The sequence below is a fragment of the Pleurodeles waltl genome, chromosome 3_1 (assembly GCF_031143425.1).
Source record: "Pleurodeles waltl isolate 20211129_DDA chromosome 3_1, aPleWal1.hap1.20221129, whole genome shotgun sequence".
NCBI classification, from domain to species: domain Eukaryota; kingdom Metazoa; phylum Chordata; class Amphibia; order Caudata; family Salamandridae; genus Pleurodeles; species Pleurodeles waltl.
The window spans coordinates 1,908,262,667-1,908,282,908 of NC_090440.1; the positions used below are offsets into that span (position 1 = coordinate 1,908,262,667).

Here is a 20,242-nt window from a genome sequence, read left to right on the forward strand (position 1 = left end):
GAAAGAAGACCCTCTCAGATAAGCAGGGAGGGTGGGTAGGTCAGTGTCCTCTAATTGTTGTGCATACACCATGACTGTCCTGGCAGTGCTGGTAAATACACTGGCACTTTAGGCTGTGTATCCCACGTAGGCCCTCTCGTGCCGTCATGTTCAGGGGCTATGATCTCCTCCTCATCCCGAGCGAGAAAGGCCTCCAACACTTCCACCCGGAGCCCCGCAATAGGCTGTCTCCAAATCCCCATCTCTTCTCACTCTGTAGACCTGCAGCCTCTGCCCCAACCCAAAACTATAAATAGGAGTGCCAATGCGTGTGCAGGGGATCCACCGAGACTCCAGTAAAGGGTGATTTCCCTTTTCGGCAAGACCATGGCTAGATCACGAAATTTGTCACCCACAGTACACTGTCTCTTCCATGGTGAATGCCCAGCTAGCAAAGGACCATGGTGCCAACATTCCTCCTAACCAGCGCGCGCTCCACATCTGTTATCACTGCGCTCCAGAATCGCCCAACCTCAGTGCATTCCCGTACAATATGTAGACTCCAGCATCTTTCAGGGCACATCTGGAACGCTGCATGTGGTCCGTATGCTACATAATATTTATTCTGTGGTGTTCAGATAAGTGGTATGTATATAATTAAATTGCATATATTTGAAGGCAGTGTTATGGAAGACCTTTGGGCTTGTTCCATAGCCAGCTTCCTCGCCCTACCCTAGAGCCTCCTGCCCAGGTCTGACTCCCACCACTCATGTCTACGTGGGAGATCATTCGTGACCATTTCTGGTGCTGTTTTGTACAGCCACAAAACCAGCTCACGCCCCTGGCCAAACTTTGAAAGGACATGTATCAGCTAACAAGTCTGGGCATGTGTCTGCACCAACCGCCCCATACTTGAGGAGCTGAATGCAAGGGAGACCATTCTCCTCCGTCAAGGAGTCCAGTGTATGCAAAGTACCCTCTGCATAGCAGTCCCCTACAGTTTCTATGTCCAGCCCAAGCCACTGCTCCAATCTGTACTCCACGAAGTATCCCGCCCTGCAGGCAGGAAGTCCCACCAGCGGAATCGTCGGGGCATAGCGCACCAGATGGTGCAATTTTGTTACGAGAGTCCTCCAACATCTCATCACAAAGGTCAAAAGTCATGATGGTGGGGCACCACTCATGGTCTGCCCCAACATGCAAGGCACAAATTCACCCTCTTGCTGGGGCTCAGCAAACCTTACAAGATCCTACGTGTCTCCCCGTTAGCCATCTGGCCAGCCACTGCAACTGTGCCAACATGAAATACAATTTCATGTTGGGGGCACGTAGACCATCGCTTCTTGTAGGCCTCTGCAAGGTGGCAACAGAAACACACGATCTGTCCTCCGTCCCAAACTAATAGCCAGAGTACGGCATTAATGCCCTAAACAAACCCCAGGGGGAGGGAAGGGGGAGGGAGGGGAATTGGTAAAGTAATACAGGACTCACGGAAGGACCACCATCTTGGTAAGAACCACTCTTGCCATAATGGGAAGTCTAAGAGAGCGCCAAAATTTTACGTTGCCCCTAAACCCTGTAGCGCAACCCCCAGATTAGCTTCCAGCGTGTCCTTCTCATAAAGAAACACACGCACACCCAAATGCTTAGCTGAATCGGTGCCCAATAAATGTGCAAGTCCGATACAGAATGGGGCACAACGATCCAGTCCGGGAACAGGGGGAATGCATGTGTTTTCTCCCAGTTAGTTGTAAGATCCGAGGCTACACCCGAATCGTCCAATACAGACGTGCATCACGGTATACCCACGTCAGAATGTCACAAATAGATCAACATGTCCGCATACAAGGACACTGTGCACGTCCGCTTGCAATGATATGCCCCAAGGGATGTTCTCAATCCTTATAATACTGGCAAAAGGTTCTACTTGTAATGCAAGGAGCACTGGGGCAAGGGAGCAACCCTGGCACGTTCCCCCAATGCACCCCAAAAGACTCAGAGATGCCGCCTCCCACTTTCACACGTGCCCTTGCATCAGCATAAAATAGCGCAAGCTACCTGCACCAGCGAGGGCCCAGGTTCATTCTCTTCATCATCTCTTGCAAGTAAGACCTACCCAGCATGTTGAAGGTTTTGCACAAGTCTAGAGAGGGCCAGGGCACCTTGGGCATATTCCTTCGGCATTTGATGCAGATGGCTAAACAGTCCACAGATGTTATGAGGTGTTGCGCTGCAGAATGAAACCATTCTGGTCACTCTGGACAAGAGTGGTCAGATGGTCATGCAACCGACGCCAATATTTTACTCAGTATTTTGTAGTTGATGCTTAACATTGATAATGGCTGATAGGCCCCCACATCAGAGTGATCCCCTCCTGGCTTGGGCACTGAAACAATAAGAGCCTCCCCAGTAGTAGCTGGCAGACTTTCCTCTTCTAAAGAGTGGACATAGAGCACAGCAAGTGTAGGGTCAACTCTCCAGCATAAGTTAGATAAAACTCAGTGGGTAGGCCGTCGGTGCCCAGAGTAAATCCCCTACCCCCGCGGTCCCCCCAGAGCCTCCTGATCCTCAGCCTGTAGGTACTCGACCTGTGATCTACCCAGGTACTGATTCAGGACCGTGGCTGAGGGTTACGGGCTGCACAATATTAATGCCAATAGTAAGATGTAAAGTTGTCTAGTATCTCGTTCTGCAAGTACACAAGGTAACCTTGGCTATGCCTGATGCAGGTGGTGGCATGACCCCACCGGTCTCAGACCAGCCAGGCCAGCAACTTACCTGCCTGCCCTCCTTCCGCATGCGAATTGTCTATATAGTGTCTCCAATTGAGAGAGTGTAGTTGCTCAGTGACTATTGCAATCTCCCTGTTCCCCATCATTCTACGATGTGCCGTCAGATAGGTAGGAAGGGAGCGCTCAACGCCCACCAGATAATTTTCAAGTGCTGTCAGTCAGCGACCTAACTAGTCCCACCGACTACCCAATACAAAATCCCTGTAACACCACCATGAATGCCACCCATTCAGTGGCCGCATTCCCCGTTATCCCCGTATTGTCATCAAATAGTTACTGAGAAGAATCGCTAGGGATACTCTGAAGGCGGCTTATAAGAGCGGCAAGGCTTTCAGTTTCCATTTAGGTATTGCTGAGATAAGTCTTCCCCATGCCAGGCCAAGTAGCACCAGGTTATCGTTCCAGAGCTCGTGTGCTGGGTGTTCTACCCTGGTAACAACCCTATTGACGGCCGGGCTACACAACCAGTCATCCAGGCAAACGTGCAAGTTATAAACTGCATATTCACACAGCTGCGCGTGCTGCACTCGCCAAGTGTCCAGTAACCCCCAGTGGGAACACCATCCTCCGAATTCAGAAGCAATTGTCTTAGAGTCTAAAAGGGGTGGGTTAGAGCCGTCCTGGGGCTGCTATGGTTTTATAGTATTCCTGTAGGAAGCTGACTCTCTAAATACTATATCAAAATAAGATATCGTGTGCAGAGAATCCAGAGGTTCCCCAGAGGCTTAACAGAGGCTAAAGTAGATAATGCTAAGACTCTCTTTTGTGGTAGTGTGGTCGAGCAGTTAGGCTTATCAGAGAGTAGTGCAAAGCATTTGTTGTACACACATAGGCGATAAATGAAGCACACACTCAATGACTAACTCCAGGCTAATTGTTTTTATAGAGGAAAACTATATTTTGTTACTTTATTTCTATAACCGGAAGATTCAAATTGCAGGTAAGTACATTTGCAAGTAAGTATCCACCATATGTATCAATAGCACTTAATTTCAATTGGGCAAGTTAAACGGTTTTCAAATAAATAGCAATAATGTGCTTTAAAAGTTTAGCACAGTTTTGAGGTAAGTTCAAGACTTACAGATCCAATCTCTGAGGGTTAGGATGTCCCCAGGTTGGGGTTCAAGTTAAACCCACACACCCACCACCAGCAACACAGGCCTGGCCGGGTGCAGAGGTCAAAGTTGAGATTGATTTAACATGGGATCCTATGGACACTGGGGGCACTCTGAATCAGGCCTACTTGCAGGTAAATACCCGCGTCTTCGGAGGGCAGACCTGGACGGTTTACAGGTGCACCGGGGGGGGGGGGGTGCCCCAGGTCGGCACCAAACACACATCCTCAGCGGCGCACGGGGTGCAGGGTGCAAACATGCCGTCAGGCTCCCAATGCTTTCATGTAGGGAGACCCTGGGGGTCACAAAGATGCTGCAGGTGAAGTCTAAGGGGTCGGTTACGGGAAACCAAGGGCTGGACAACAAGGAGGGCTGCCTGCTGGATGTTGCTGCACCAAAGGTCGGATTCCTCAAGGCCAGGGGGCTGTGGGTGCAGGGCTACTTTTTGGCATTGTGAATCTTCGTCCAAATCTGTCACTGTCAGGTGTGTCTTCTGGAATCATGCTGCAGGCATCGCCATGTTGGACGGAAGGGGTCAACCCAGGGTGGGCACTTGCTCAGAATTGCCTGGAGACCAGCTCTAGTCAGTTGGGCCACCTGTACATGGGCCGTGGGCGTCAGGTGCAGAGTGGGTAGGACTCGCGGGTGGAGTACTTTGTTAGTTACTTTTTGGACAGGGCTGCTGTCCACTGAGTTCTTTGACCTCTGGGGTGCAGGCAGTCCTCTTGAGGCTTTTAAGAGGTCGCTGGTCCTTCAGGATGTGTCACCTACTGGTTGTGGGGCTTCAGAAGATGGAGATAGGCCTTTAGTGGGGGTTAGCTTAGCAGTCCTTCTTTTCTTCTTGCTTCTTCTTGAGGTCGCCAGGAATCTGACAAGCTAGGTTCAGGGTGGCCCTTAAATCCTGGATTTAGGGGCGTTACAGGGTTAGAGCGTTAGAAGGGTGACTACACCCTTAGGGTTAGAAAGGTGACTACACCCTTCCAGTGTCCACTTCGGGAAGGAGGACACAGACTTAACCCTATTAGTCCCTGTCCTCCAAACCAAGATGGAGGATTTTGCTCTGGACTACTTAGAGGTGGTCCCAGACAAAGTGGTCACTCCTTGTTTTCCCTAATTTTCCTGCCTGACTTTCCACCAAAAGTGTGGGGGGGGGGCGGGTATCTTCACTAGTTGGAGTGCCCTGGGGCACTGTAACAAGAGGCCTGAGCCTTTGCTGCTCACCACCAAGATATACAGTTCCTGCAGGGGGAGGTGTGAAGCACCTCCATCCAGTGCAGGCTTTGTTTTCAGCCACAGAGAGCACAAAGGCTCTCACCCCATGTGGTCAGAAACTCGTGTGAAAGTGGCAGGCTGGCACAGACTTGTCAGTCCGGTACTAGAAGTTTGGCTAAAGTACAGAGGGCATCTCTAAGATGCCCTCTGAGTGCATTTCTCAATAAATCCAACATTGGAATCAGTGTGGGTTTATGGTGCTGGGACGTTTGATACCAAACTTCCCAGACTTCAGTGAAGCCATTATGGAGCTGTGGGGTTCGTAATGACAAACTTCCAGCCCATATACTTTATATGGCCACAGTGCACTTGCAATGCCTAAGAATGAACTTAGGCACTGTAGGGGCATATTGCTCATGCAGCTATGCCCTCACCTGTGATATATATGCACCCTACCTTAGGTCTGTAAAGCCTGCTAGAGGGGTGAATTACCTATGCCATAGGCAGTGGTTTGTGGGCATGGCACTCTGAGAGGGGTGCCATGTCAACTTTGTCTTTTTCTCCCCACCAGCACACACAAGCTGCAAAGACAGTGTGCATGTGCCTGGTGAGGGGTTCCCTAGGGTGGCATAATACATGCCGTTGGGGACCTTCCCCGACCACAGGGCCCTTGGTACCATGGGTATATTTTACAAGGGACTTAACTGTGTGCCAGGGGTGTGCCAATTGTGGGAACAGTGGTGCAGGTTTGTGAAAGAACACTGGTGCTTGGTTAGCAGGATCCCAGCACACAGTCAAGTCAGCATCAACATCAGGCAAAACGTGGGGATAACAACGCCAAAAGAGGGGCACTTTCCTACAGTGCCCAACCCCCCAAGGAGCATCGGTATGTCCAGTGAGAGTACCAGCAATGGGGTTGAGGAGTCTGTGTTTGGTTAATGTTCAGTGCATGCATACTGCCAAACACCAACTCAAACTCTTATCCGTTTAGACGTCCCCTAATGAAGAGATACCTCCCCGCTCTGTCAATATGTTCGTACATGATGTCCAAGAGAATTTTTAGCTGAATCTACACCAGTGCACCACAGGCACAAGATGAAAAAGGCATGCTGTACTTCCTGGCCCCTCCGTCTCCACCGCATCATCTACCTCCCCAATGGTTAGGTGTGTCTCCTGCGGGAGAGCCACATTCACCTTTCTGTGCCACAAATACAAGCAGATTTTGTACCGCTTTGCTGCAGATCCCAGTAAGATGTGCTTTGTGACATAGTGATGCATCAGAACTTTTCCCATTAGTTCCGTGCCCTCCCCCCATACAGCACAAATGCCACCCAACAGATGACAAGTCCACCTTACAGACGTTTGTCCCTGGCCACCTGAGTCAAACATTCCCAACTCAGTCCCCAGGACAATGTGGCAATGGCCAGCCATGAAAAAACAAACAACCAGCTGAAAACAGTTGTCAGCAATGCAACCATGCATAATGAACTCCACATTCAGGGAGGAGTTGATGGGGTGGCTTGTAGCTTCTCTCTGCCATTGCCCCCTCCACCCCCCCCCTCCCCTCCCCACCTGCTGCCTCACTCCTGCCACAATACAAATTAACACAAATACTTGTGGAGCCAGCAAGAAGGTACAGCATAAGACAGTCCATTACTTTAGGGTGCCAAACAGTGTCAGCGTATAGTCCCTTGGTGCAAGCCGAGGGCACCTCACAGCAAGTCAGTGCATCAAACTTAGGTGATCTCATGTGCCCATGCCAGTGTGCAGTATCCTAGAGGTCTTCCGCCAAGAGCAGAGTGATCACTGGTGAGGTCAGATCAGCATTTCTCTCACCCTCTGAGTCTGTAACCATCCGGCTTGACCCAGATGTGCCTCTGCTGGTGTCTGATTCTTGCAGTGCAGAAAAGGCATTGGCAGTCGAGTGCTTCCCAGTGACTCCACGTGGCCTGAGCCTCCAATGGCGACTAAGACATCTGTGCCTCTTCCTCCTGGGTTGCGTGGGGCGGTGTATGCCAGGTAGAACTGTCCAAACCTGCCCTGTGCATTTCAAGCCACTCCCAGGCAGCTGCATGGCTGTCAGAAGAAGGTCATGTCGTCCACTATGAGTTTGAGACAGGCCATAAATAGTACTGTATAGTAAACAAACAATTGTCTCCCTGAGTACCCTTTTCACTTTCGTGAAGGAGGCTCTGCGTTGCTGCACCTCCACGGTGTAGTCCAGGAAAACAGCCACCAGTACACTGTCCACCTGAATTCTGCCCACCTCTCGGGAACATTGCGGAATAAGATCCCAGTCACAATAGTGCAGCAGCTGTACTACCACTGGGTGTGACAGGCTCCCTCCTGGGGGGGTGCAGGCAGAACCAGGACACGTGCACCCTCTCCAGTGCAAATCATTTTGTCAATTCCTGTGGGGCCACTGTCGCCTCAAACCAGTCCTCCAAGTAGTGACTCATTTCCTGGCCCTCCACCTTTTCCGGGAGGCCAACTATCCTGTACATTATACCACTAACTGTGACCTTCTGCATCCTCCACTTGTCTATCAAGAGTGTTCACCTTCTTGGTGAGGTCATATACCTGTGTCTCTAGGGCATCCAAGTGCTGTGGGACCGCCACAGAGGCCTCCTCAGCTTCCGCTAGTCTTGCACTCCTATTGCCATGATCATCACGGAGGATAATTTGGTCCACCACAAGCGATTCAGTCTTTTGCTCCAGGAAGTCTTTGGATTGGTTGGTGCCCTCCGTGATCTGGGCTAGTGTGATGTCTGCATTCACCCCAGCAACGGCCCCCCAGCTCCCTCCACTACCCCTTCTGGCAGTTCACCCTGTGGTGGGGTGGACTCCAAGCCAGACCTAGAGCCCTTTGTACACTCTCAAAGTGCTGTTGTGTGCCCTAAGTCGAGTGAGACCAATTCCAGGGGCAAAACACCCTTCCAGGGGCAGTTAGGTCTTTCACATTGAGTCAACTCCGAAAGGGTGCTCCGCAGGTAGAGAGAGGGCAGAGGAGGTTCAGACCCCTAATTCAGGGAGGGCCCGGCAACAGGGCATAGGGAGCTGCAGTCACCCCCTCGTAACCGCATTCCAGGCAGGAGCATAACACTAATTGATATGTAGTCGGGGATGCCACCACAAGAGCAGTGGTCACTCACCGGGCCAGTGGCAACAGATGTCCCACAGGTAATGGCATGCCGCTTGGGTTCTTAGCAGTCGCCGGTATCACCACTCGTCTAGTGCCTCAATCAAAAAGCTTACCGCCTCCAGGGAAGCAACTCTTCTGGAATAAGGTAATAATGGTGGCTCCCATGTGTTCGGGGCCCATCCGCTGGATAGGGAGTAGTTGACTCACAAGCTTCCTGGGCCCTTCCACATGGCCCCCACAGGCAAAGCCCTCCGGTGGGCTCACCAGAGCTGCCAATCCAATTCCAGCAGTCCCCAAGGTAGGCCCAGTGATTCCACTTCAGTCTGCTCCCGCTCTCCCCCCAGGTAGCTGCTGTGGCCCTGCACATGGGAGAGCCCTCATACCACTGCCTCCTACTTCGGCCCAGCCCACCACCAGCAACTATGTCAGTGGCACAGGGACCGGCTGCCCTCCTGCGTGCTAAAATCGACCCGCCAAGGGTGCTCCTCAGCCAACACGCCATGGCTCCCAGCTGCATCCTCTAATTGGGGCCGATTCGCGCTGCAGAGTGGCGGCCGCCATCATTTTGTTACAGCAGGACTGCTGCAGTCAGGATTGTCAGCTTCGCCACATGAGCCCACCCCGTGTAGTGTTGGGGGCCCTAAGCCCTCATTCTATTAAATGAATTACACAGACACAAAGTTATGGTTTTTAAAACAGGCCAGGGCACTAGCGCCTGGCTTCTTTTATTAGCAGGGTCACCTGATTGGTGACGCCTGTGATAGATAGGTGTGGGTTGAGTGTGAAAGCCAGTCCTCGGCAGAGCGCTGGTGGAAATACTAGAATCAGTCCAGCTGAACTCTACATCCCTCCCAAACTTTATTTCGAAGAAACAACCAAGTACAACCTGTGGGAGAAAAACATAAACACTAAAATAAACACATCTAAGTCTCTCCAGGCGATACGCAGAACATGCTGCGTGAAAAGGTATAGCTGGCGCACTTGGCATCACGGCATGCCTTCATATTTTAACCAGACTACTCTGGGCATGAATGGCAGTGTTGAAGTCCAGATCCCTCAATCATCTGTCCATGACATTACAGTTCACTCGGGCACTGTTGGTCCTGTCCTGCCTGAGCTCACATGTTGGAGTCGGTTTACAAAGTCCATTGGGATGTCACATCCTGAACAGTGGTGAAGTCTGTATACAAAGTTCGATGCGGGTGCTTTAGGAGTAGTGAGGAGTCCACTTCAATGATCTCTGGGAAGGCATTCAGGTTCCAGGGGTAATGAACCTCCAAAGACTGAAGATGACCTGGATGAAAAGGTGTCGTCTTTGAAGGCCTTGGTGCATCCTAACGTCTGGTGGTAGAGCAGCTTCATTCTTCCCTCTGGTGCCAGAACCCCATCGCACAGGAGTCTCCTCGAGGCCCTTTGTCAGGTTGCCACGCGACCGTGTGGACCGTGCAGGGCCGATTGTAGGCTGAGCAAAGGTGTCGCTGAGGAACAACCAACAGGACCACATCCAAATCACACTTGGAGCCGTAAGGGGTGGTTGTCACAGGGTCTGTGTGCTCTGACCGTTAGGACTCAGGTGCACTGGCCTTTATGCAGTAGTCTTTGGGTGACCATTCTCCGTCTGGGATCTCAGTGCATCCTGGTGCCTGTCGAAGCGCTACCTTGGACACATCTCTCTTGGCGGGATTCCCCTCTCACCGAAATTCCCTTGAAGCCCTTGCCCCTGTATTGAACCAGTACTGTGTGGGCGATTCGTAGGCCGCACCAAGTGAGTCGCTGCAGAACTCCCAATAGGGCCACGTCCAAGTCTCGTGCAAACCCAAGGGTGGATGGTCCAAATGGTCGAGTATGCTCTCTTCGGCAGGTCCCAGGTTCATGTGGGCTCACAGCAGGTTTCTGGGTGGTGAGCCTCCCACCAGGGATGCCTTGTCATCCTCTGGTCTTTTCGCAGACATCGCTCCACTCTGGTGGTGCAGTGCTCCTTAAATGGTTTGTGTGATGCACTTGGTAATGTTGACAATCTTACCATCTATTTGTTTAGATCAACAGGTGGCGGTGTCTTGCTTGGAGAAGCAATGACTTGAGGGACTTCATGGCCACATGCGGTTCTTGTTTGGCTGTGCATTTGTCAATAGGGATGCCATGGATGTCAAGCAGCTGGTGACAGGACGGTTGCACTGTGAAGCGTGGGGCCTAGACATGGTTTGCGCATGCTGGAGGCTTACAGTTGGTCCACCCACGGAACTGTCTCCAGTGACGGCTGTGCACCTCAGTGGCTAACTTGTGTTGATGGATGCCTTCTCGCATGCTGGCACGAGTCATCAGCCCTATCGCTCTTCCCCCTTTTCTCGTGCACACCTGTGGTGTTCTGGATCTTCTGTGACAGGCCTGTGATCCTTCAAGTCCTGGCATCGTGCCATGTTCCTCTCTCCTCTCCATTTCCCTTCTTGAAGTGGGGTAGCATCGCATGGACCTCTCGCTGGTCATGTGCTGCACCTCGGACGGTGCATTGTCTTTTGTTGCTGCCTCTCACAGGCTTAGTCCTGTCAGTAGGACTTGATACCTTCTCCTCGCAGACCTCTTGCAGGTCTGGTTCTGTCTGGGATTTTCTTCTTATTCCACTCCCTGACTGGAAGGTCACTGTTCCCTTCTTCCTGTCTTCACTCTAGGGCAGGGTGCTTGTGTCTCAAGACAGCGCTGTCTCAGTGCCTGCTCTGGCCTCTGTCCAGTTTGCTTGGCAGGGTTGGTCACTCCTCGTGACCTACTCAACGATGGGCCAATGTTGGCCACCTGATGGTGCGGCCTCTTCTCCCTGGCATTGCATCTTCTCAGAGAGCTCTGTCTTTCTCTTGGGCTCCTGCCCACGCTGTGAGGTTCGCCGGTGTAGCCCTCTGCGCACCTCTGACCTTCTCTCTGACCTGATCTCTGTCCTCCTTCCTGGGCGCCCTTTTTGCTGGCTGGTCATGCCTGTTCTCTGAGCCAGCGGTGGTGGCCGTTTACCGCTAGGGCTCTGCATGTGTGGCACACGTCCCCCTTGTTCCCCCTGTGGAGCTTGCAGCGCAATTTTCTCAACTGCGTTTACAGTGGGCAGCCGTAAGGGGTGCGTGCAGTGCATAGTGATCCTACTTGCTTGTTGGTGCTGTCCTTGGCAACTTGGTGTTTGCTTTTGCTGGAGACTTGGCAGCTTTTGTTGGCAGCTGTGGGCACGGTAGCCTTCTTGGCACTGCAGGCCTCTTAATTGGGGTCTTGCTCAGTTTGTTGTTGAAATGGGTGTAGTAACCGCTAGTGGCCATTAGAGGGTGCTGCCGCACCACTTCTCACTGGCCATGTCGTCATCTCTATGGCTGGTGGTTCCTCGTGGTGAAAATGCCGGTGGGGAGCCATGTTGCATTGGAGCAGCTCATCTTTCCTTGCAGACAGTTCTGGCCGGGCCCTCTGCACACAACTTATGTATGAAGGGAAGTCTGATTGCGGCGGCCACGGCATCCTTTCTAGCACTGTGGGCTGTGCCAGTCCTCGCAGACTGTTCTCAGAGTGGAGGTGGGGGGATGTGTGGGGTCCAATCCTTGCGACCTGGTCGCTGGCCACTTCTTAGGCTGCCTTGGTGACGTCCTGGTCTGCCTCGTGGGAGGGCACTTTTCCTCCCTCTTCTTTCCAAGATCACACAGCTGCAGATGAGATTCATGGTAGGTAGGGGCCGCCTCAGACGCAGTCTCCTCGCCCCACGTATGCCTTGTCGATGTAGGAAGCTGGCCTGGTGCGTGGTGGACACCTATGGTGTTTTCACTTTATACCAGGTTGAGGTATCCCCTATTAGTGAAGTGTAGGCACTGTCTAGGAATCTAGGGCTCTCTAGAGGAAACTGTGGATGCGCAGCCAAGACTTATCTAGGAGACATGCAAAGCTTATGTAATACCACTAGTCACAGAGCAACTTATCACACATGAAAGAACCACACAGTGTTACAAAAATAAAGATACTTTATTATAGTAACCCAACACTAGAATACTTACAGGCAGTTCCCCTCAACTAGAGGTAAGTACACACTAATTATATACACAGTAGCAATCAGCAAATAGCATAAAAAGCAACAAACATTGGTAATGCTTAATAAAAATAGAGAGGGCCAAACAATATGCTAAGAAACTGGATTGCGAGATACAGTCCCACACCCAAGGATGTGGAATCGGTAGAGGGGAGCTGGAGGAACTAGGAACCCCAAGAGTTGAGTACCAGGGTGAACCCCAGCGACCCGAAGAGCAGAGGTAAGTACCTGGTTTTCCCAAGAACTAACAGGAGGACTTGGAGAAAGGATTGTACGAGAACAGGAACAGACAAGAAGAAACCAACGGTGGATTCTGGTAGAAGAGGACCTGCAAAAGAAGGGGACAGAGTCCAGTCTAAGATGGGAGTGTCCACCTGTCTGTGGATGCAGGACCAGGTCAATGAGGGGAGAAGACGACAGCTGTGGAGCCCAGAAGCTGAAGAGGAGGCCTTGGAGCGGTGCAGATGGTGTCCCACGTTGATTGTCAGGTCGCAGATGAGCTGCGGTGCAGGAGGACCACCAACAAACCTTGGCACATGCAAATGGAGCAAAAGAAGAGTTGCAAGGCTGAAGAGGACCAGCAAGGCCCACAGGACCCGACCGAGGTAGGGGAGTCCGGAGGTGACCCTGAGGAGTCAGGAGAGCCAACAGAAGTAGCTGCAGCCTCCACAGGCAACTCACTGGCAGCAGGCACAAATAATCGCAGTGAAGCCCAGTCAGCCCATTCTCCTGAAGAGGAGTCCCACCTCACTGGAGCAGCATAGAGGAGACTGTGCTTGGCAGGAAGAAGTGCTGGGGGCAGGGCTACATGGAGCCTGAAGATACCTTGGAGCAGGAGTAAACAAGCCTTGGTAGCTGCAAGAGCCGCATTGCACAGGGGTACAGTCCTGCAAGGAGAAGCAAGGGCTCACTGCCTCCCAAGTTGGACAGCGGGCAGAAAGGACAAGGGGACCACTCCAGACCACCACCTGTGATGCAGGATCCACACAGTTCCAGAGGAGAGCAGATCCATGCAGCTAGTCGTCGTTTCAGTAGGTGCCTGCAGATGCAGGAGAATGACTCCTTCGCTCCCAGGGAGATTCCTTCTTGCTTCTTGGTGCAGGCTGAAGTCTTGCCGACCTCAGAGGATGCCCAGCTGGGAAAATGTTGCAGTTGCTGGAAGGAGCCAGAGAAACAATGTTGCAAAGTGGAGTCCTCGCTGGAGTTGCAGATTGTCAGTTCCTGAAGAGTCCACTTGCGGTTCCATTGGCCAGAAGATGAAGTAAATGATGCAGAGCAGTCCTGGTGGAGTCTTGCACGTCGAATCTAGAGATACAACCTCAAGGGAGTCCCTAAATTGCCCTAAACTGGGCTTTTGTCACCTAGCAAAGTGACCACCTATCAGGAGGGGTCTGTGACGTCACCTGCCTGATCTGGTCACTCAGATGCTCCCAGGGATCTGTGCACATCTTGGTTTCAAGATGGCAGAATCGAGTGGCCACCTGGAGGAGCTCTGGGCACCACTCCTGGGCAGTGATGGACAGATGGCTGCTGGGCCCTCACTGGGGATGCCGGTGTTGGCACTGGGTGGCCGTCGTGCTGGCAGTTGGCACGGGGTGTGTTAGGCACAGGCTACTTCCCCCACCCGCAAGGAACAGCAAAGTGGTGGCACGCACGCACATGGGGCGGACTCACTCTTTACCCTTGTAGTGTTGGGGCCCTGGACCCTCATGCTACTAAATGAATGACACAGACACTCAGTTATGGTTCTTACAACTGGCCAAGGCACGTGCACCCGGCCCCTTTTATTAGCAGGGTCACCTAACTGGTGGCACCTGTGATGGATGGGTGTGAGGTGAGTGTGAAAGCCAGCCCTAAGCAGAGTGGCAGGTGGAAACACTAGAATGAGTCCAGACGGACTCTACACCCCGCATCTCCAGGGGGGAGGTGGGGGGGGGGCTCTAATCCTGGTGGGGAGGTTCAAGTCACATCAGAACTCCAAAAATCCTTGTCCACGGCTCTGATGGATGCTGGACAGGAGATGTATGGGCAGCTGGCGGAGAGCTCACCTAGGGTGCAGACATCTTGTTCATCGTCAGCAGAGTTAAATGCATCTCTCTCCAGCCAAAGCACATAGTATTTCTCATTTATTACACTGATTAATGCTGTTTGTATCCTTCCTTCGCCGCATAAATAAAAAGGTTGAGGCTTGAATGTAATAATGTTAACTAACATGACCTCTACAGCCGTTTGGTTTCTTTCAGTTACCTAGTGCTAGCTTGGATATAGATTTTTCTTCTGAAAGGACTTTTTTTTCCTGTTCCTAACTAGATCCGCAGAAAGTTGGGCCAGTTGTTGGAGGTGGCGACGTTTACACTTTCCAGGCAGTGAAACGTTCACACAAGATGGCACAGCTGGGTAAGCTTTTGGTGTTGGTGTACTGAAAAAGGGACCCTGAATGAGCCTGATAGCGCTCTTTATTGTTTAGTAATGACATTACTACCTGCTAAACCTTAAGGACAGTGTACATGTTTGTGATCCTCCCAAACAAATGTTTTGCTAGAAAATTGTTAGTGCGTTGATCATCTGTTTTTTTGTACGAGATGCATTTATTAGGCAATAACAGCAATACGAATGAGCCATATGTTCACGACACAAACAGTTATTCTGTGGCTACAGTTTTCTCTGTATGACACATGATAATTGTTTAGTCTTCTTCACCCGTTTGATCTCTTTAACCCAGTGTACGTTCACATGAATAATGCAGCTCTTTACGATGTCCTCAGTGTGGCAAGATTATAACTTTTTACATCTAAATAAAAAAGATAATTGTAGTCCATTTAAAAATATTGAATGGAATTTAATGATGCATAAGAACAGATCGCAATAATTATTACTGTTTTTATGTATCGTTGAAGAGAATTGCAGCATCATGACTGTGATGATTATTGCTTCTTGTATGTATGATATGCAAACAATTGGAGCAGTTGAATCATTATTATATGTCAGTAATGAAATTGTTACTTTAAACGCAAAATGTTTACATTGTCGCTGCCATTTTATAAAAACAATTGTTTATAATGCACAGAAAATTTGTCATAAATGATGGTGCTATCGGTGGTAGTGTCACAGCCCTGTCCACAGGGGGAATTGCCAGTTACAGAAGAGTTCCAGATGTATATGGAGGTACAGGACACCAGACTGATTGCCTTTATAAGGACATGGAACTCTGAGGTGACTTGCAATCTCCTCATTTCAGAGGGCGTGGAGGGGTGATTTCCTTGAGTATGATAAATGGTTGATCTGCTTGGGGTGGTGTAACTTTTTGTACATTGTGTGGGTGATATCATGATTCCTCTATTGACAAATCTTTTCTTATATATCCTGTTCTTTCTTTTCAGAATGTATTTATTTATTTCCTGTTAATAAACAAACATTGCTGCATCGGTTAAATGAATACAACCTTACTTACATTACATCCAGTGGATACATACAAGATAATATGCAGGTGTAGATATAATACGCATTCTGGGGGGGTGGGGTGTTAAGCAGCAGGGTAGAGCATCAGGGTCACAGACCTGCGGACAGTGGTGGCAAATGTGGGGCAAGACCTGAATAAATAGTCAATCAGATTATCGGGTATGAGGCTGACATAATGGCAATGAACAGATGCATTAGCCAACAGTGTCGTCAGATACATCAGAGTCCAAATTTAAGAGGTAGGTACAAAGGGGTGCCCTAATATCCTTAGGCCTAGAAGTTGGTGGTTGCAATGAGGCGGCATACAGTTCACTAGTAGTATCACACTATGGCATGTCCTTCAGCCAGTCATCCGTGGTGGGTGCCCTGCTACTGCCTCACAAGAGGGCTATGCCCCACTTAGCTAACATCAGTGCCATGGTGGTGAATCGTCTGAGGCCTTGTTTCAGTGGTTTAACATATCCTAGAAGTGCCATGGGTGGATTGGGATCAACAGTATGTTCTATCATAGTAGAAATCAAGGCAAATACAGCCCCCCAATATGCATGGAGAACAGTACAGTTCCAAGTTAAATGCACGAAGACTGCATCATCAGGTGCACATTTAGGACAGCGATGTGAGTGTGAGGGATCGAACTGTGCTAAATCCTTGGGAGTGGTGTATGCCGGATGTAAATATTTATAGTGAACTACTTTGTGTCTACTGTTGGTGGAATCAATTTTGTGTGCCGCAGTAATGTCAGGTTTTGTCTGGTATGGGGTACATCAAATTGTTCCACGTCGTTCGGGATTTGAGTCCACATAGTGGCTTCTGTGTTAAGCAAGATTGGTAAAGGCGGGAAACTAATCTGGTACTCTCAGTGGCCGATATCACTAAAGTTAGGGGAGGAAATTCAGCTGGTTCCTCTGGATATGCAGGCAGTTTTTCACATATGGTGCTGTGGAGGCGGAAGCAGACAAATGTGTCCATTTAGGAAGTGGTCCCTGTGGCCTCAAATGTGGTGTTCATGTCCACCTTGCTGTTCGTGAAGAGCTTAACTATGGTGCGCAGTTGGTGAGCAGTTAGGATGCGCTGTTCTAGTACCTCCTGGGTCAGTAGTAGCCATGAGTTACTTATTAGGTGGATGCCTGGGGAGAATAGAAGATCAGTACCCTGGTGTCTCCGTAGTTTGAACCATGCCCAGCAGTTCATAGAGAGTGTGTGTATATCTGAGGGTTTGCACTGTAGTCTCTGAGGTAGAATCGAGGACAGTGGGAGCTGTTCTGCCGGGTCCTGCTCTGGTTTCAGATATGGGAGTCTAGCGTCCTGGTGGTAATAGTAGTAGGAAATGGGGTATTGTGTCACTAACAATACAGTTGAAGATCTGGCACACTGAAACCAACCTTGTCATACGAGAGGGTCAGTGTCCTTCATTTAGTTCTTGGACATCAGCCCGTCCATATGAGCTGAGTCAGAAGGCTGGTCATGGTAGGAAAGAAGGAGTTGGTTAATGCAACTAAGGTGTTTAAGAATAGATATAGGAAGCAGGGAAGGACTATCATCTAATTGATAGCAATACGCCCTGCAATGAATAGTGTCAAATTGATTCATCGGTCAATCGGAGTATTGAGATTATCACCAGCAGGGCCATAGTTTTGGCATATCACCTCCTCTTTCTGTCTTTGTAAGGTAATACCAAGATATTTGAGGGAGGTCCACATACCAGAGAAGAGGGTATTCCAGATCACATTGGAGAGTGGCATCAGTGAGTGGGAAGAGTTCGGATTTACTCCAATTTATATATAGACTGGAGAGATGCCCCTATTATTTCTCAAATGATGGGGGTGAGGCATTTGGGGGTTTTCCTACAAATAGTAAGATGTCATCGGCATAAATGGTTGCCAGGAGTGGTCCGCTGCAAAATCGCCACCCTTTGTGCTTATGGCGTTCTCGCCAATGTTGGATCAGGGGGTCCAGGGCGATGATAAAAGTAAAGGGGAAAGAGTGCACCCTTGTTGACTACCTCTAGTTACAGGGAAGGCATCAGTGAGTTGGTTGTTCACTCTTAGTTGGGCTGTAGGACCAGCATACAAACGCATAATGAGGTCTCGGAAGCCTCGGTGCATTCCCAATTTAGTCAGGGTTGCACTTAGAAATTTCCATGCCAAGGAATCAAATGCTTTTTCAGCGTCAAGGAGAATAACCGCAGCTGGAGAGTTGAGGAGATTTGGTTTTAGGACTGCAAATGTAGTGCGGAGGATAATGGCGATGGAGCGATGTGACACAAAACCTGTTTGAAGAGGGGGAGATTATTTGCTCCATGAGCCGGGCAAGGTGTGTTGCAATGACTTTAGCCAATATTTTGATGTCGTAATTGAGGTTGGACAATGGCCTGTATGAGGTGCACATGGTGCCCTGCTTTGCCAGGTTTAAGGAGGAGAGTGATGTCAGCCTCAGCATATAACTCTAAAAGGCATGGGACTGAAACACGTTTGAATACCTTATAGAAGTTGCCTTTGAGTCCATCCCAAGGAGTCAGTTGCCTGCATAATTTTCTTGCGTGTTATGGGAGATGCCAAAAAGTGTTACTGTCCATCCTTTAGCCACACCATTTCTACCTCAGCAAGGTACATGCCAGTCTCCTGTGTCACCCGTCGACTACGTAGTGTATATATGCTGGTAATAAGGTAGGAGCGTTTTGGCTATACTGCTTCTGTCTACAGCAGTCGTGACCCCCATCTGTAAGAAGACTCATTGTATAAGTGTTCTGATAGTTAGGGCCCCCCGGTCTGTCCTGGTCTTTCTCCCTCCTTGTAGCAGCGAGCATATTTACCTTGATAGGCCAGTTTGCAGTCAGCCAGGTCTCGAAATTCCTGTAGCAGAATTGAAGGCCTAGGTAATTTGGTGATCTGTATGCCATCCTTTTGTGGCAGAGTCAATGGCCCGCAGTTCCCTCTCCCCAAAGGTCAGCTCACTGTGGATGCTGCTCAGGACCCCTGCATGCTTAAATATACAGACACCCGGAATAGAGGCTGTGAAGGCCTCCCATAGTGTAGCATTTTTGGTGACAGAGCCAGAATTTAGCTCAAAATATTCCTTAATGGCATCTAAGAGTTCGGATTTAAATACGGTATCATGGAGTTCGTTTTCTGGGAAGCGTCACTGTTGGGTGTATATTCTGGATGTGGGATGTTCACTGTGGACCGAACAGGGGTGTGGTCAGAGAGGGTGCGGGCATATGCACCACATCTGATAGCCAGAGAAGGGCACCCCAATATATGAACCAGTAATCTATACAGGTCCAAATATCATGTGGGGCCGAGTCGAATGTGTATCCCTTGTAATGGGGATGTTGGGTGCGCCAGGCATCAGGAAGTTGGTAAGTGTCAATAATGTCTTGGGGTGCGTGCAGAGAGCGCTGTTTTGTAATAGTGGTGGGACCAGGGGTGTCCATGGATGGGTGATGAACTATATTAAAATCACCCCACCTCAGAATTAGTTCTGTCTGTAAGCATCCTATCAGGGCAGAGAGGAATTGGTAGAATTCAGGGGAATCCGTATTAGGCTTGTAGATGTTGACAAGCAACACTGCCTTGCCAGCCAAGGTACCAAGAAACAAGTAATTAGACACCATTTCTGTCAGCAATATGATCCTGTTATATGAATGGTAGAGTTTTATGGATCATGATACCTACCCCTCAAGAGTAAGAGACGCATACATGCAGTTACCTCAAGGGGAGAGGTGGGTTTCCTGAAGGCATGCCAGTTTTATGCCAGTTTTATGCTGTACCTGTTTAGATGGGATATAATCTGTGCCCCCTTGTTTGGGTTATTCAAGCCTCTGATGTTCCAGGTTGTGCACATCAGGTCTAAACCCTCGGTGCCCCTAGGGTGGTGGCCTGCGTGTTGTGGTCGGAAATATTGTCAGCTATGTGGTGAGACTGTGTAGCATTGGGATCTAGTGTAGATACAGGGCAGCATATAGACAAAAAAACAACAGCATAACAATAGCCCCCACACACACACAAGCAATACCAAGAACTGGTGAATCCCTGTCAAACATATATATATATAAATATATATCAAGAAATCAGACATTACGGTGTACACCTTAGGTGGTGAGGCGGGGTGACAACCCTTCGGGGGGGAGGTGATGCCCACTGTAAACTGTTTAAAATAGTAAGTGGTGTTGGTTCGTAGTCGTCGTTCAGACATAGCAGCTGTTTATGAATGGATGAAAGAACACAACAGAGTTAAGAGTTGGAGTTGTGGAGAATTCCAAGCAGCGATGGATCATGGTGCCACAGCGTAATCCATCTTAGTCCTGTGGGTCGAGCAAGCTCGTGGAGTGATCTGCGGTCATGTGCTGTGAGGAACCGCTAACCTTGCTATGCTGTTTGTAGTAATGGGCCACTTCCGCAGGGTTCCTGAATAGCTGTTGTTGACCATTAACCTCTACATGGAGGCGCGCCACATACACATACACATACAGCATATTGTACCTGAGGCCTTGCTTTCCAAG

The 20,242-nt window shown here is 49.9% G+C and overlaps 1 protein-coding gene across 1 annotated transcript in view; it reads left to right on the forward strand.

The window, feature by feature from the left end:
* Positions 1–20,242, forward strand: part of ORC2 (origin recognition complex subunit 2) — a 239,094-nt gene that overhangs the window by 57,563 nt on the left and 161,289 nt on the right. Inside the window, exon 4 of the mRNA XM_069226083.1 lies at positions 14,593–14,679. Coding sequence (XP_069082184.1) covers positions 14,593–14,679 — 87 coding nt within the window. The remainder of the gene's footprint in view (positions 1–14,592; positions 14,680–20,242) is intronic.